At 41.6% G+C, this 17517-nt stretch overlaps 1 protein-coding gene across 5 annotated transcripts in view; it reads left to right on the plus strand.

Annotated features, from left to right (window-relative positions):
* The window catches only part of crocc2 (ciliary rootlet coiled-coil, rootletin family member 2), a 71933-nt gene that overhangs the window by 39185 nt on the left and 15231 nt on the right, over positions 1-17517 (plus strand). For 3 of the 5 annotated variants that reach the window (XM_034235625.1, XM_034235628.1, XM_034235624.1), the window contains exons 6-25: positions 143-246; positions 1191-1335; positions 1785-1891; positions 2451-2657; positions 3672-3768; positions 3949-4038; positions 4710-4811; positions 5233-5432; positions 6110-6292; positions 6698-6842; positions 6917-7063; positions 7953-8195; positions 9724-9917; positions 11962-12089; positions 12430-12599; positions 12696-12875; positions 13695-13829; positions 13953-14096; positions 16935-17173; positions 17285-17444. In XM_034235625.1, the coding sequence (XP_034091516.1) occupies positions 143-246; positions 1191-1335; positions 1785-1891; positions 2451-2657; positions 3672-3768; positions 3949-4038; positions 4710-4811; positions 5233-5432; positions 6110-6292; positions 6698-6842; positions 6917-7063; positions 7953-8195; positions 9724-9917; positions 11962-12089; positions 12430-12599; positions 12696-12875; positions 13695-13829; positions 13953-14096; positions 16935-17173; positions 17285-17444 (3120 nt within the window). The remainder of the gene's footprint in view (positions 1-142; positions 247-1190; positions 1336-1784; positions 1892-2450; positions 2658-3671; positions 3769-3948; positions 4039-4709; positions 4812-5232; positions 5433-6109; positions 6293-6697; positions 6843-6916; positions 7064-7952; positions 8196-9723; positions 9918-11961; positions 12090-12429; positions 12600-12695; positions 12876-13694; positions 13830-13952; positions 14097-16934; positions 17174-17284; positions 17445-17517) is intronic. The other 2 variants (XM_034235627.1, XM_034235626.1) reach the window with 2 other exon arrangements.

A 17517-nucleotide genomic window follows, 5' to 3' on the forward strand; every position in this document is an offset into this window, starting at 1 on the left:
AGAGAATTTGAATTAGCAGATCCGCCACTGTAATTATGTTGCTTTACAAATATTGGTTAACTGCTAATTTACTTTTTCCTACCATACATTATATCAAAAATGTTTCGAGGATGCCAGCAGTGGTGTGTGTTTGTGTATTCAGCTGCAGGGCCACCTAGACTCAGCCCAGTGTCAGCAGCAGACAGAGCAGGATCTCAACACCACCATCCAGAAGAAGTGTGCTCAGCTGGAGGAGGAGCAGCAGAGGTGAGAGATGGGCACCATGCACTGCAGCTGCACTTTATACAGCTTTTGTATTTGCGGTGCTAGAATGAAATGCACAACATTTCCAGAAATAATTATAATACGAAGCAGCAGGAAGTCGTTATTTGGATGCCGACTTTGAGCAGAAAATTAAGTACGAGCAATATTTTTACAATTTGCTTTTCGCTGTTTCTTGTTGAGAAGCTGAAATCAAGCCAACATATTTCTGAGAAATGTGTGGCCAGAGTTATTCCCAGCAGTTCCTTACTGTAGGTATTCCCGCTGCTCTCCCTGCCCGCTGCGGGGAGCCGGCAGAACCTGCCCTTGGCAGGTTCTGTCACTATCCAATTTGTCAGAGAAAAGTAGTTTGGCAATGTTGGCTTGCTTCTCCAAAGCATTTTAATGATGCTTCACACTAAATGTGGGCCAACCTCTGCAGCTAGGGCCAGGTTTCTATGCCCAATGATTTATAAAATGATGCAACTTTATTTGAAATTCCATTTGAACTGTCTAAAATATCACTCACAGCAGAGTTACCTTGCTCTATCCCCTTAAGCACTTTTTAATGCAGGTGCAATGTAGAGATTAAGTCTACAACTAGCACTATGGGTTTGCCTATTATTGGAATAACTGCTTTTCAGTTCCCTTCAAACACAATATATTTTCCATACTCTTGTTTTCCTATCAGGCACACACACAACCAAACATAGAAATGTGGTGTGCTTTACTGTAACAGGGTGTGTGTTTAGTGTGAGAATGACATTTTGGTAAATGACTCTACAAGCAGATCTGCTCGATATTAAGTCTAAGTTGACACAGAATTTTATATTTCATGTTCACCCTGTAAGTGTGGTTTGCAGGGGAGGATCTAAAGGCTACAGATTAAGATGGTTTAAGGGGGGAATTGCCAATTGGTCTTTAAATATCATAATGCTTATTATTTCCAGGTGGGCCAGCGTCAGCCAAGTCAACTATATGCTGCGGGAACAACTGGATCAGGCCGGCACGGTCAACCAGGGGCTAACAGAGAGCTTGTGGAAGGCTCGTGAAGATGTTGACTTAAGCGATTTGCGTCTGCGCAGAGAGCAAGAGGTGAGAAAAAACACAAACATTAACGCTTTCGTCAGGAAAAGCAACAGGGAAAGCTTAAGTGTATATATTTTCTGCATTTTGTGCTATTAAACTCCTTGAGTTGAGTTCACATGGGGTAGGAATTCCATTCATAGCCAGTTTTGTCAATTCATTCTCATTCCTTGTTCATCTCATAGCTATTCATAGAGTTGTTGTTTCCTGTAAAAACATTCCAACTGCTGAGGGGGAGGAACATTTTGTGCAAATAATCTTGAGTTGTGCTGTGAATGGGCTACGCCTGTTGATTCAGGGAAATACATGTATTTGTACATGTGTCATGGTGAGTCCAGGAGTTACAGTATTGCATCTGTTTGGGATCACAATAAAAATATGGGTGCCTTCATTTCTTATAGTCAGCCCTTACCACTCACCCTCCTTTGTCTCTCCCTCCTGTCTGCTACTCTCTGCAGATGTGCGCCTCCCGGCTGAGTCGTGAACAGGCTCGTGTCAGAGCACTGTGGCGCCAGGCTGCTTCCCTGCGGAGTACTTTCAACCAGCTAAGGACTTTCACTGACAGGTGAGCGTGGCGCTCTGCCATAATCCCTTCAGCTACTCCACAATAACCCCCACCTCTCTGGTGTCTCACACTCATGGCTGCAACCAGAATCCATCTCTCTTAGCCAGGGATCAAAGTGGAACAGGTCAACAGGGTCGTCAGTCCCCATTCTCTTTGTTTCCTCACTGGGGGGACTGAGGGCTTAAGGTGTCTAGCCTCACTCGTGAAATCATTCATCAGGACAAAGCTTGAGACCTATAATACATGGAGTCTATCATGTTGAAGCTCTGTAAGCACTACTGAAGAGTCATTTGCTTTAATATTGATTGCTCAGCTCACAGACAGCTGTAGAGTACTGTCATTTAAACCAAATACTTTTCAAAGTGAGGCCTGATGCCAGAGTTTAACCGCTGCAGAAATCTCTCCTTTTCAAATACTAACAGACACTTTTTTATTTCAACTAATGGTTCACAACTGTATGAACACAACAGCATGTCATGTCTCCTTGCCCTATTGGATCTTTCATACGTTATGAAAGATACATTCTGTAAATCTTGATGGACATTCATCTGTTCAACAGGACCCTGTCTGACATGCGCGGGGAGTGTGGCACTGCCAGCCGGCAGCTGCATGTTGCCTGCATGAACTTAGAGGCCAGAGTAACTCAGGAGAGCACCTCTAGTGGTGTGGAGATGTCAGCTCTGGAGAGCCAGCTGAAGGACAAGCTGAAAGAGGCCATGCAGCTTCAGGGTCGCTGGGATACGGAGAAAGTCAAACTTAACTCCAAGTAAAGTCATCTTCTAAACAATATGAGCTGTTTATTTTCAAGAGTTTCCTTCCTGATTTCTTTTTCTTAGAGCTGCATTTGGTATAAGGGCTGCTGGATACTTGGTTGAATGATACATTCATTGAATCCTTTTATCCCTAAATTAATCTATGAAGTATTTCTCACCATGAATTAGGGACCCAATTTTGACTTATTCAAGTAATTGTCCTAATAAATGTATAGCTCTGAAAAGCTAAGCAGTGAACTGCTGTGTACAAGGGCAGCAGCAAAACATATTTCAGCCACCCTAAAACCTCCAGACTCCTTTGACATAAACTGTCATTTTAACACACAATACATTAAAGTTGCTAGTTTAATTGCTGCATCGACAGGTTAGTTCATTTTTGAAGGGAAGTTTATAGTTCACCAAAATGCGTTCAATTCCCTGTGAGAAAGCGCTCTTTGAGAGAAGGGGGTTGTGGGTTATCTACAGTGCAATCGTTCTGATAAATTGCAAAATGAAATGTCTTCCTATGATTGAAATGAAAGCCAAATGTAATCCCCTACATAGAACATTAAACATTGTGCACATCAAGCTTTCTTCAGTGCCTACCGTCTTTTGCACTTCAGTCGGAAGGACTGCAGGAATGGGAGCGCCTTTATAATCAGAATCTGTGCTGTGTTTGATCTAATCAGAAGTCATTGGTAATCCCATGAATCTATGCAGAGAATATGATAGTGTTGATGTTCTGGTAGAGGAGGAGCACATGCCAGTCTTCATTCTGTGTGTGTACCCTGGATATTAGAACTGCCATGGAATGTTTAGAAGTAAATTAAAGACCTATCTTTTTCATTTGGTGTCTTTTTAGTGGATATAGTAGTATAACTTGTTTTTAATCATGTTTCTTATTCTTTATTTGAACTCATTGTTATTGTTTTTATATATATTTTCTAGCTCTGTAAAGCACTTTGGGCTGCATATTTAATAAAAGGTGCTATATAAATAACGTTATGTATAATTATTGATCTGTACAGAATCTTGGAGCTGACTGACACAGTGAAGCACCTCCGCAGCCAGAATAGTGAGAAGGACTCCAGCCTAAGCACCATGCAGATCAGTCTGGACAGGATGGTGGGTCCTTGGGAATCATGCCTGGGAGGTGGTAGATAGAAGGGTGGTTAAATTGGCTGTAGTCTGGACCCTAAGGCTTGATAAACTCCACAACTTCCTTGTCTAGAGGGCTGCAGTCTGGGGAATGTCAGGCTCTCTCTCTCTGTGCTGCTTATCTGACCTTAATGGTTCCCTGCTCAGGAGACGAGGAGAACAGAGGAGAAAGCAGAGATGGAGCTCCTCTACACAGAGACCCAGGCCCTCCAGAAGATGTTATTTCATGTTCACCAGGTCAGAGCAAAACCACACACTGAGATAACTATGATAGGATACGATACGATACAATTCGATAATACTTTATTGTCAGATCAAGTCTGAAATGTGACTTACATCACAGCAGCTCCATTTGCAACATCAACAAGGGCAGATATTTAAGACATGATACAAGGGAACCAACATTTGACATAACATCTCTGTAAAGACACATGTTCCAGCCCCTCTAACGTAAATTAGATCTGGGATTTAACTCTGTATTTCATTTGAGGATTGACTGTCGCACAAAAGAATGTTTCAGTCTGACCTTATTCAATCGCTGGACCCTGTATCTCTGATTTGATGGTAACAGTTGATATTCGCTGTTCAGAAAATGGTTGGGGTTAGAGATCATGTTGTTGGCTAGCCTCAATATGTTGTTTTATTTTCCTTGAACCTTCATTTACCCATGATAGTTCTCATGTTGTTATGGTAGGCTGATTCATAGAGTTTCTCAAAAGGTTGACCTAAAATCTTGAGCAGATTTTCAATTGGTTGAGGAGTTCTGACTTGAAAGCGGTGGACAAACACTTGTCCGATGTAGTATTGCAGTACTGTACTAAATCACAGATTCTCAGCTCATGCATCAGGTCCGCAAACAAGAGGACGGATGTTTTCAGATTCTCCTTTATTTTGTCTGTCATACCCAGGTGGGTGATGGCAGTGGATCTGAAAATGTGTCCTCCTCTCCTGTGAGGAACATCCTGATGGCTGTGCAGAATGGTCTCTCGGAGCACCAGAACCAGACACAGGTCCAACAAAAGCAGCTGCTCTTTACTGCTCTTTCTTTATTGTAGAGATTTTCTTTCTTTTACATTTGTATTTTTTATTGTAGACAAACAATAATATCAAAATTCATTATTTATCTTATTTTTATCTTTTTATCTTGTAATATACAGTGTTCTTATACCTTTTCATTCTGTAGTTGAACAGTTCACCAAAGTCATAACTTGTAATGTAAAACATGTACATTTTATTTGATTGAGATTAGATGAGAAAAATGTGTGAAGCAACTCTTTTCATGAGAATATGTAATATAAGATAATATGTAACCACTTTCTGTACTAACACGCCACACACAATTCACCTACATACATACATACATACATACATACATACATACATACATACACACATACATACATACATACATACATACATACATACATGCAGGACCTGCGTTGGCGTCTGGAAGTGGCTCTAGACCAGGAGGAAACTCTGCGTGATCACCTGCAGGAGAGAGACGCTGAGAGGAAAGAGCTGGAGCAGAAGGTCCTGGAAGTGAGGAGGGAAAGTCAGGAGGCTAAAACCGCTCTGGATGAAAGCCTCAGAGACAGCAACAGATACCGCTGCTCAGTGGAGCTCCTCTCCAGGTACACCATGATCATGCTCTTACTACGCTTTTTCTTGAATGTGATGCAGCTTCAACAGTGATAAAAACAACTTGCAGTAATAATTATGAGAATATTGCTTGGTTTTATGTTTTTCTAGGTAGAAAATATTCACTATTATCAGGGTTGAGTTAGATTACTTTGAAATGTGGACAGTTCTAGATGACATTGAGATTTACGTATTTAGTTACATTGTTGGATTACAAAAAATATGCAATCTTATCTTGGTACTTCTTCACTTTTACAAAAATAAAATAAAATGAAGCCTACTATACCATTTTGCAACATTTTCAATGCATATAAAATACATTGGCACATTCAGCATTTACAGTTGGACAAATCAAATGATGACCCTTACCAGGTGACATTAGTACTGGCTCAAACCACCCGAACAAAATTGCATACGTTTTCAAATGTAATCTGGGTTGATTAGTTCCTTATATTTTGTAATCTGATTATGTTTTCCCTAATAGTACCAGATTACTAATTGAAATAATAATAAAAGAAAGCATCACCAAAAGCAATATTTATACTGAAAGTGGATTTGTTGATATTGTTTTGAAGTGTTATTATTAGGAAGATGCTCATTGTGTAACAACTAACCTCAACATACTCTTTGTCTCTCTTTGTCCCTTCCTCACAACCTCGGGGTATCACAGTGAGAAGCTCAGCCTGGAGAATCTGCTCTCTGGGCTGCAGCAGGAGGTTGACTCCCAGCATGCCACGCTGGAGGTACTGCGAGGCTCAACGCTGGAGCTCCAGAGACAGCACGACCTCCTGAGGCAGCAGAGGGAGGATCTGGAGATGCAGCTGGCATGCCAGCGCACGGAGGCCCAAAGAGGGTACAGCACGGGCGGGGGGAATGACAGTTACACAACACGCATCCCCGTCACCCACGATTGTTTTCAAGATCCTTTGTTTACATTTTAGATCAGTAACACATGTCATTTTCCGACCAGCATTGCACCCAGATGACATTTGGATGAAAATGTAAATGATTTACATTGTATTACTGAACTCATGCAAGAGGGAAAGGCCTTTTTGCTTTAAAAAAGATGTGATTAGCTGAGAATTGGAGAAGGACATGCGATACAGCAAAAACTCCCTCAGTGTTCTGGCTCCAACATTTCTCCATCTTTCAAAATGGAGATGGATTGCTGTTAAGGGACATTGTTTATATAAATAATTGGCCTGTGTGTGTGTTCGAGACAAGGAAACAATGTGAAAGAGTCATGTATGTGTAACAGCGAGAGGAGTCTGGAGGAGCTGGAAGGGAAGCTGTCAGATGTGCGCAGGGAGCTGGTGACAGTGAAGGAGGCTCTGAGTCAAATGACCCTGCAGAAGGAGGTATTGGAGGATGATAAGGCCAGCCTGGCTCTAGCTCTCAGCAAGGTACACTGCTTTGTTCTACACCAGGTAGCCTTATCTGTATTACTTGTTTCTAATATTTACGATTCACTCCGCAGATGGCGTCCCAGTGTGCCACACATGAGTTAGCACTCACCAAACTCAAGAATCAGGAGGCTGCCGTTAAAGATTCTCTGGCCAAAATGGCTGCCCTGAGTGAAGGGTTAGCCAAAGACAAGGTGGAACTCAATCGAATTCTGCTGCAGGTCAGTAGCCATCAGTGGTTAGGGATATATTCAGGTCCTTTCAGTGAAAGTACCAATAACACAGCTACACTAGAAGTATAAGTCCTCCATTTTAAAGCGTACTAGTAGAAGTATTTCAATATTATCAATAAAATGTACTTAAAGTACTTGAAGTAAAAGTATAATGGTCCCTGTCAGTGTTTTACTATTATGTATGACATTTTTTGACTTATATACTGTAACTGCTGCATTAATGTGTTTATTGCTTTTTACAGCTGTAGATGTAGAATCGGAGGATGAAACCCTCTTTATTGATCACACATACATGCACACTGAACACACAGTGTTGCTTTGCTCAAGGGCACCACGGCAGGGCCCAGGAGGTGAACTGGGACCTCTCCAAATAGCAGTCCACACTCCATATTTTAAGTCTGTTCGGGGACTTACCAGCGACCCTACAGCTCACAGTCCAGGCCCCTACTGACTGAGCCACTGCCAGAATTTAAACATCTTCTTGTTATACAACTGGGTATTTTATCCTACTGCATCATTTTCTATAAGACCATCACTTTTCATGAGCTCAGAAAATCACCGTCATTTCAGCTTTGAGACAATGCATTTTCTATCTGAAATCTTTTTAAGGAGTTTGTTAAGCTTTAGAAGTTGGACAGTTTTCTCCACACAAAGGAACACATCATCCTTCAGTTTATCACAAACATTCAAAATCTAAAACAGTATAAGGCTGTATAAAATGGAAATACTTAAGTACAAGTAGCTCAAATGTTGATATTCCCATTCTGACTTGTGTACAGCACTTGAGTACATATTATATTTCACTGGAAGTTATGCAGATGCCCTCTTACATTGATGGAAGGGCAGAGTTCAACTGAACAGAAATGAAAAATTGTAGTTTACCTTCCAGACAGAAGGGGAGAAGACGCAGCTTGGTGAACGCAGAAGCGAAGCTGAAACGGAGCGAGCAGCAGCGAGGGAGGAGACGGCACGGGTGCAGCAGGAGATGATGAATCTGTTCGCTGAGAAACAAGCCCTGGAGAGCTCCCACAGCCACATGCAGGATCTCTGCCAGAAGCTGGAAGCAGAGCTGATCCTGCTGCAGAAGGAGAGCGCTCAGGCCCAGGAGCAGCACTCACAGGTCAGAGACACACTGCAGCCTCCATCCTTCCAACTCCCACCACCTGGGAGAACTATGCTGATGTTATTAATAGCTTTCAGCAGGTTAATGGAGTTTGTTGTCACATAAAATGTATCGGATGAGCTGAGCACATCTGCTTAGGCTTTTTGTTTCAAATGGGATGGAGAGCAGTTTCTACCCCACTCTGTGTTTTATGAGTAACTTGGGACATAACAAGCAAGGGATGTTCATGAGAAAATGAACTGGAAAAGATAAATAGATAGACATATAATATCCTGTGGGGGTTAGTGATAAATTAACACCTAAAGTATTCCCATCCTTCCCTCAGCAGATCCAGATTTCCGCATTTCATCCCCTAAACTAAAGAATGAAAAGAATCCTCTCCTGTTCTGTTATCTGTTCTGAATGTGATACTGGCGTATTCACGCTGATCTCGGCTAGAATAAAACAAACCGAAACAATTTGACAAATTCCATGCATACATTTTAAAATAGCTTCTCTGTAAAAATAAATCAGCTGAGTATGAAACGAGCCCTGGAGCACCTTATCGGGCACTACTCACATCCAGACCATTAGTCTTCTTCATCCACTGTAATATTTACCTAAGGCTCAAATCCATTATGTGCTAATATTAAGTTAGGGTGAGTTTGGTTGGAAATCAAAATGCAGGGATTGTTGATCAAATCAAATCATTTGTTACAATGAAATATTAGTTGCAGGTAGTTGCAAAATTCAATTTTGAGGTCTAACAGTTTAAATGAAACACTTCAATATTCTTTCAGGATATACTGTCCCAAATGTGCAATATGTGAACAGGGCCTATTCAGAAGAAAACAACAAATGGATTTAGATGAGGTGATAGCTTTTGTGCATGAGGAACTACAACATAATGTACAGATGAAGGAATTCTCCACATTCCCTGCTGTTGCAGCTCCTCACTGTGGTGTGAGGAGGAGAACAACTTTTTTTTCTGTGTTTTTGTGCCGTTCATTTACCACTTTAATCTCTGAGAATATCGTATTTATTTTCCCTGAAAATGTACTAGTTTTTCGTGGAATAAACATTTCCCCAGTAGTTTTCTTGCTAGATATAGGTCCTGTGGTGTGGCATAGGGATTTAAGTGTTAACTGAATACAAATCACATCACCAATCATTTTTGTTTTGCTTCGAGGAGATGCATTTGTTTTGGCCCCGCAGTCCGTACACTGTCATGAATAGCCTAAAGTTTGTTTAATTTATGCCTCATAAGCAAAAAGAGGGGTATGTAGAGTTCAATGTTAGAACAGAAAATGGCTGCATTGCCTTTAGAGGTTGGGTGGTTCAAACTCAATCTAACGTGTTCCATGTTCCTGCGCATACTCCCACTTGTGAAAAATTGTTCCACAGGCAAAACAGTATATGAAGTGTGTTTACTCTAGTTTTAATGCCTATAATAATTTACCGTGGAGTCTTTATATTGTCAGCTTATAGCAGAAAGAATAAAAAAATGACTTGATGGTGTTTTTTATTTGTGTTTGTGTGTCTCCAGGTCAACTGGCAGATGCAGGATGTGTGTGAGGAGCTGTGTGCGTGCAGGAAGGAGCTGCAGACACAGACCACAGTCCTGAAGAGAGCCAGCCATGACAGGGAGGAGCTGGCCAAGGACAGGGCGGCTCTCGACGCCAGGCTCAAGTCTGCTGACCGAAAGGCCTGTGGTATTGCCCAGGAGATGGTTGCACTTAGGTCCGTGTGTCTGCGTTTGTGTGTTTGTTTGTGTGTTTGTTTGTGTGGTCTGACCTCTAAAATGTTTGTGACCCTTTTCAGATTGAAAACCAGTTTTCCCAGTCTGTTTTCTGCTGTTGCCTTCAGCACAAGCTACAGAAAAATAGTTCTGTGTTTGTTGGTTAAGGTCAGGGTCATGGTTGGGGTAAGGCACGCATCCGTTATGGTTATGGTTAGGACTTAATGGAATGTATGCAAGTCAGTAAATCTCCTCAAAAGTATCATAAACAACCCTGTGTGTGTGTGTGTGTGTGTGTGTGTGTGTGTGTGTGTGTGTGTGTGTGTGTGTGTGTGTGTGTGTGTGTGTGTGTGTGTGTGTGTGTGTGTGTGTGTGTGTGTGTGTGTGTGTGTGTGTGTGTGTGTGTGTGTGTGTGTGTGTGTGTGTGTGTGTGTGTGTGTGTGTGTGTGTGTGTGTGTGTGTGTGTGTGTGTGTGTGTGTGTGTGTGTGTGTGTGTGTGTGTGTGTGTGTGTGTGTGTGTGTGTGTGTGTGTGTGTGTGTGTGTGTGTGACCAACTGCACATTTTTATTTTAAGAAATAGTTCTCATTTTTGGAAGCAGGTTTTTTGTGATGTACGTACGTATTCAGGTTCAGTGTATTTATCTATGCTTTCTTCAAAGCCACATCAGTTTTTTGGACAAAAATACAGAAATGTTACTTTGCTGAACACGGTAGTTGATTGTATACCTCTCCTTCAAATGCTTATTTTACCTTTTAACCTGTTAAGACCCGTAGCCCCCGCTTTCACGAAACTGTGTCTCAGGGCTTCTTAACATTTAACAACCTATTAATGTGTCATACCCACTTAACGGGAAGAAACTCAGCTACCTGACGATATGAACCATTTTTACCGAAACAAGTCTAACGCCGAGCCTCTGAATGAGCACTAAGCGAAAGAGTGGTAACGCACTTAGCACATAACTCACGGTAGAAATATGTTATACTTCATCGGATCTGCACAAACAAGATATCATATGAAAGCTGAGATTCCACAGATTCCAATGGTATAAGTGTCATCACTGAGCGACAGCGAAGACAAAACCAGACAACACACAACTTAGCTTTACGGGGCCAAAACGTCAAATATGTCTTACTTTTGCTGTTTTCTGATCAAAAGTTGTGTTCAAGGGCATTAACACGTATATAAACGCTGCTGAAGGTTAATCCAATGTCTCTGTGTCACTTTGAAATGATTACTGATAATCCATCATAAAATGTTGTCAATAAGAGTATTTTTCATATAGTGTATGAGAGCTGTAACCCAGCTTCCGGTTTTGGGCATGCTAGCTGCGCATCCTCTCATTCACCAACGGTAATGTTTAGATGGATTTAGGAACTTCCCCTCCATTCTATTGGCTCTAACAGTTCAAAAGAGGTGTCAATCACCAAAATCGACCAATGGGTTCCAGAGATATGGCAAATCCACCCAAATGACCCCAGAAGTGGGTTTTTTTCTAAATCTCTCTAAAAAGGTCAAATTTCACTTGTTTTTCATCATTCTTGATACAGGGTACTTATTATATGTTATAGTTTGGATTCCTAAAGCTTTTAGTCTAATATCCCATCATTCAAGGGTGGTTTTCACTATAAGCAATGGGGTTTTTTTGGACGGAAACTATAATTTAAATGTTTTTACTGTGTTCAATCTGAATTTACTTTAAAGAAAGTAAAGAAAATAACAACATCTATATTGATTCTGACTTTTCTCCATCCAACTCACAGGTGTATCATTGCTTTGAGAAAAAAGATGATTAATTTACCCCTTTTAGAAGTGAAGTTATGGTAATTTGTTCTGGGAATGTCCTTTTTGAGCCTGAGACCTGAAAAACAGCCTCTGCTGCCCTGTCCAATTTGCCTTCTAAATCACAGGAAGTCATGTGTCATCTTTAAGTAACATGCTTTTATTTGGAAACTATGGTCATGATGGATCATTGTATTTTATGACTTACACCTATGGTTCAAAGCAGTTTTTTTCAGTACTCCAATCCCTTTCCCCCTGTGTTCCAGAGCCGAGAAGGAGTCCCTGGAGACGGCTCTGTTCGAGAGCCAGGAGCTTGCCTCTTCTCTGGAGGCTCAGTGCACCAGGAAGGAGGGGGAGAGGCGCAGCTTACTCCTGGCTAATGAGGCCTTGACGCGTGAGTAGCCCCCTCCCTCAGAGACCCCACTGTCCTTCGTGCCAACCCCCCTGGCCATGAAGCCCTTCCAACAGCCCACTAGAGATCCATATTTCATCCGTGAGCTCTGCAACAGCTGGGCTTTGGGATCACTGGGGCTGCTTTCTCAGCTGACCAGGGCCCCACCATTCCGCACAAACACACATGGAATGGATAAGTCGTGTTAAGCTAGTGTGTTCCACATAAAGACATGGATGAGTATCCCCTATAAATAAAACTGTAAATGAAATCTTGCAGATCCTGAGAGAATCCATCTAATAATTGAGTGGGATTTTGATCGAAATTGGATACATCTCTCTAGGTGATGCTGCTCGGATGCGCGAAGATGGTGAACAGCGGGTTGAACAAGCTGTAAAAGCGCAGACTGAACTGGAGAAGAAGCTGGCCCAGATGGAGAGGAAGACACTGCTGACCCTGAACAACACAGAGCAACTTCACAGAGAGCAGCTTGAAGCTGAACGCCAGCTTAAGGTTCAGTCAGACTTGAACAATTGTGCGTGCTTATCACAATGTGAGTCATATGCTTTAGCTAACTAATCAGAAGTGTATGTGTTTGGTGGGTGACAGGAGCAACAATACGCGGAGCTGACAGTTGAGCGGGAGCAGGCAGAGGAGCAGCTGCGCAGACAGTGTGAGGAGCAGCGAGCGCTCAGCCAGAAGGAGCTACAACAGGTGCAGGAGGAAGTGGCCCGGCTGCAGCAGGACTTCAACCAAAGCCTCCTGCAGGCTGAGAGTGAAAAGCAACAGGTCTGTGAGGTGGTCTTCATAGGTTTTTCTGGAATGTTTATGAACCTATGAAATGTATTTTTAAGATAGGTCAAGTACTAGAGAATCAAAGTCATCTTTTTTATCAATTTCTCTGTGTGAGGGAGATCGAAATTCGGTTTCTCACCGTCCCCAATAATAAGAACATATACAAATATATACATATATGTATATACTGTATACATACATTCACACCGGAACACCCACCTATATAAATACAGTATACTGTATACGCACATACATCCATACAGATATCCATCCATCCATATATATATACATACACACACACATACACACACACACACATACACACACACACATACATACACACACACACACACATACACACACACACACGCACGCACGCACACACGCACACCACACGCACGCACGCACACACGCACACGCACACACAGATATAGACACATAAACACACTTTAAGAGGTATAAAATAAAAAAAGACATATCAATACATATATAAAAATAGCGGTCTACACACAAATGTAGACATGACACGGGTGTAAGTCTAGTCTGGTAGACTTGACTTCTAAACAGATGAATATTATGATAAATAATAAACGCATACCCAGTGTTGCCTTCACAGTTGCCACTGTACAGTCTGTCAATCAAGAGCCATAAATCCTTCAAAACCCTTATGCAAGACGCCAGGTCCATTCTTTGTCCTTCAGTGGAAGTTTCTCTCAAGCACTATATCGCTTCTTTTTGTCCCAGTCCCCATGGCCAAACTTTTTAGTGAGCTCTATAATAAATGACCCTGACCTCGCAATCTGTCGTTACCAGGCTTTGTCCCAGAAGGAGGCAGAGAAGGCCGCCCTGACGGAGAAGCTAGCAGCCCTGCAGCAGGAGCTAGCCACAGCAGGCATGAAGCTCGAGTGCATGCAGAGGGAGGCACGCAACAAACACGAGCAGGATAAGGTATATATATATATATATAGTGTAAAAGGTATATATATAAGGTATCAATATAATATATGGCAGGGTCACATTGGCCTGTTTCTCTTTTCTTATTTTTCACATACCAACCGATTTGTGTTCCAGAATGCAACGGCTGTCCTCCGGTCTGAGCTGCATGATTTGAGGTCTCAATTTGAGGAGTCTTTGAACTCCCATGAGAATGCTAAGAGGAGTCTAATTGAGCAGGTAAAAGAGTTATACCAACTGAGAGAACATACACAACAGGAGGTAAGCACTTTGAACATATTTTCAGCCTTTTCTTTAAGTATAAACATACACTATTCTTCTCCTTAAATTAGACTCAGTTATACACAATATTAGGGAAAAGCTAAATGTAAGAAAATGTTTTATTTCCTTATAGGATCTTTTCCTTAATGTTATCAGGTCATACAATTACAATCTCAGCCTTTAATTTGCAAAAACAAGTACTTTTAGTGGATGTACATTGACGGTGTAGAATACACTGTGAATGCAGCGCTCTTTCTCAACACTAAACAAAGAACTGATGAACTGATGAAAAGTACCAAAAGTGACCCTTCAAGTGAATGATAGCATTTTTATATAATCAGTGATTTAATAAACAAATCATATTATATGTAGTTTGTAGGTCACCAGAGGCGGTTCTTAATGCAGGATCGCAGAAATTGATGGGAAATGAAAGGCTTGTTTGGCTTGGCATAGGATAGGATACCATGGATCTTCTTCTAACGTGAGGGGAGTTTGCACCAATTAGTACCAGTGTGAGGGAGAGCCATTTACCATAGGGTGCTGTTGACATTGGCCACTGCCAAGGAGCTTTACTAGCAGTGCCATCAGGTGCAGAGTGTAGGGCCAAATCACACAAGGAGAGGTGGTGTCCAATCTTAAGACTACCTCTCAGCACACGCTCTGCATCTTTTTCCTGTCAAGTTCACTGGAGGAAAATGTAGTTCCATTGACTTTAATATAAACATAAATGAGCAATTAAAGACTATAATTTTGGCCCAGTGACATACCTCCCAGAGCCAAATAAGAGCTGTAAATCTCATCTCATGGGGTTGCCTCAGGTCAGGATTGTAGCCACAGGGTCACTGGGCGTTTTAGTAAAATAACAAGCTCACAGTCACCTCATTAAGATATAACTGCAGGGTTATGAGGGCCTCACCAGGCCTTCATTTAAAAGACTGTTTTCCCTGGAAAAGGGTATTGTTTATCTATGTGGGACTTTTTGGTTTCAATGAAAAAGCAAAACTGAGGATCTTCTTGTCTTCACTCCGCTCCTTAGTCTTGTCAAAGTATTGTGAATGAGGTTGTGTGGAGCCAGAGCAGTAGGGTTTTGAGGTTTGGACAGCACTCCCCTACCATATATCAAGTCAAGCATCAGCAACACTGTCATATTTGGCCGCCCCGCTTGCTATTTTTCTTGTTTGATTATTTTCCCTAATCCCATCTCTGGATTCTCATGTCAGACACTGACAAAGCACGAGTGAGAGTATGTGACAGAGAGCTACTGAGCATGAAAAGTAAGAAAGAGAGGGAAGACAAGAGAGTGAGAGGGTGGGGGATACAATCCTTGATACCATAATATGAAATCAAAGTTTGAGTTAACCCCTTGTGTAAATAAGCCGGTGGGGGAGTGTTTATTTTCTCGCTTGCAGCAGCGAGAGGCTGGCTCCACTGGAACTCCAGGTCCCCCTCTCCCATCCACATAACACAACACTGCTGCCCTCATATTCCCTGCCCTTCTCCTCCGCAACCCTCCACTAAATAAGATAAAATAAAGTATAATTGGCAAGATCAGCACTGGCTTGTTTTTTCTCACATTAGAGTTTATGAGAAAAAACATCTTGTGTGGCCTCTGAACATAACACTCTTCCTCTTCATCCTGCTCCTCATCCTCCCCCTCCCCTCCCGTGGGGTCTGCTGTTTATCATGTTGCTCTCTGAGGAAGTTCACGCTGCGAGCCGCAGACGGGGAAAGACAGCACCTGGCTGCAGGCCTACTGGCTCTTATCCATGCCCTGATAAGCTCTGTCCTCCCTATTCCTCTTGCTGCGCACAACATATTGCCTTAAAACATATGTATATGTATATAGGTCATACGGTGTCAGGTGATTAGAATAGGAGATGTTGAGGTTACAAACAATGGAGCTCTTATGCATTATCTGATCCCAAATCAGTCCTATAGTTAGCTGAAGGGTTTTTCCTTTTCAATTTTCATTATTACATACATGTGCTTAATCTTTAGATGTAACTTAAAGATTTTACAGAACATAAAGACTTTATTGTGTTTGGTTATGGAATAATGTTGAAAACAGACAGTTATTAACAGCTGTTGAAGACTTTTTTTCTTTTTTAAAGTTCTAATGATCTCCTCTGTAAACCATGATATATGATATATATCCTTTACAGTCAAGATTGCAACGAAGATAATACGTTGAGTTTTATTCATCTTATATTGTGCCTAACTGTAGTGGTTCATTTCATATCAGGAGAGGAATGAATCTGCTGAGGCTCCAGTTTAAAATGATTCCAAACTGTTCTATGAAAGGCATTGTATGAGCCACCTTAAATACCAAAATGTGGCCCTCCACAGGTAACATAAGGTTTGTTTTTAGCCTAGACAGTACATGCCTTTTGCTACTGAAGCAGCTTGATAGGAGGAGTGAGGAATCAGCTGTCAGTGAAGGTATTTAGTTGTTTAAAAATGAAGATTTTCAAATGAAATCACTGCAACGACAAGAGGTCCTTGATCATACAGGACAGTCATAAATGTAAACATATTAAGTTGATAAGTAGTACACATACTACTACTTATGTAGTACACATACTCTGATTAACACTTATAATAATCCTAATTAATTGTATTTATTTTAGCGCTTTTCCAAGTGCTCAAAGCACTTTACATTAAATATGACATATATTAGACATGTTATACATTGTATACTGTGGACGAATCTCAAAGGAGCAATTTAACTTATGCTTGGAAGAGATAATAAGAGGTTTACTGTTCACCCATTAGACCTACTAATTTATCCTTATATTGACATTTCATGCCTTTTTCGTTCTCCATCATCTGGACATGAAGTTGGAGGGCCTTCGCTGGCAGCTGCAGGAGGCAAAGGATGGACTTATTAAAGCACGGACTGAGCTGATGGAGGCTCACAGAGAGCTCCAGGAGTGTGTACAGGAACGGGACAAGCAACGGAAAGAGGCTCTTGACCTGAGAAGGCTAATGGGAGACGGGACCAGAGAGAAAGAGGCTATACAAGCCTCTAACCAGGAGCTGAGAGCTTTTATCAAGAGAGCAGAGAGTGACAACAACAGGTATGGCTGTCACATGGAACTGCAGATTTTTCTTCTATTCAGTTTATTTTCTGAGTTTGTTCATCATGAATGGAGATTTTGTCTTTCGAACTTTATTAATCTATTGACTAGATTGAGACGAGCATTTGAGGAGAGGGATCAGAAAGTGTCTGTCTCAGAGGAATGTGGGAACTCCATGCTCCAAGAGGTAACCACTCTCCGGAGCAGTCTGAGAGAGCTGGAGAAGTCTCGCCTGCAAGCTCGCAGAAACCTGCAGGAGCTGCGCAGACAGGTGAAAGATTATTGAGCTAACAGCTTTCCATCTGATTTATTTTAAATAAAGGATTACCTTCAAGTACCATGTG

This window comes from Gymnodraco acuticeps, unplaced genomic scaffold (assembly GCF_902827175.1).
Source record: "Gymnodraco acuticeps unplaced genomic scaffold, fGymAcu1.1, whole genome shotgun sequence".
Taxonomy (NCBI): Eukaryota; Metazoa; Chordata; class Actinopteri; order Perciformes; family Bathydraconidae; genus Gymnodraco; species Gymnodraco acuticeps.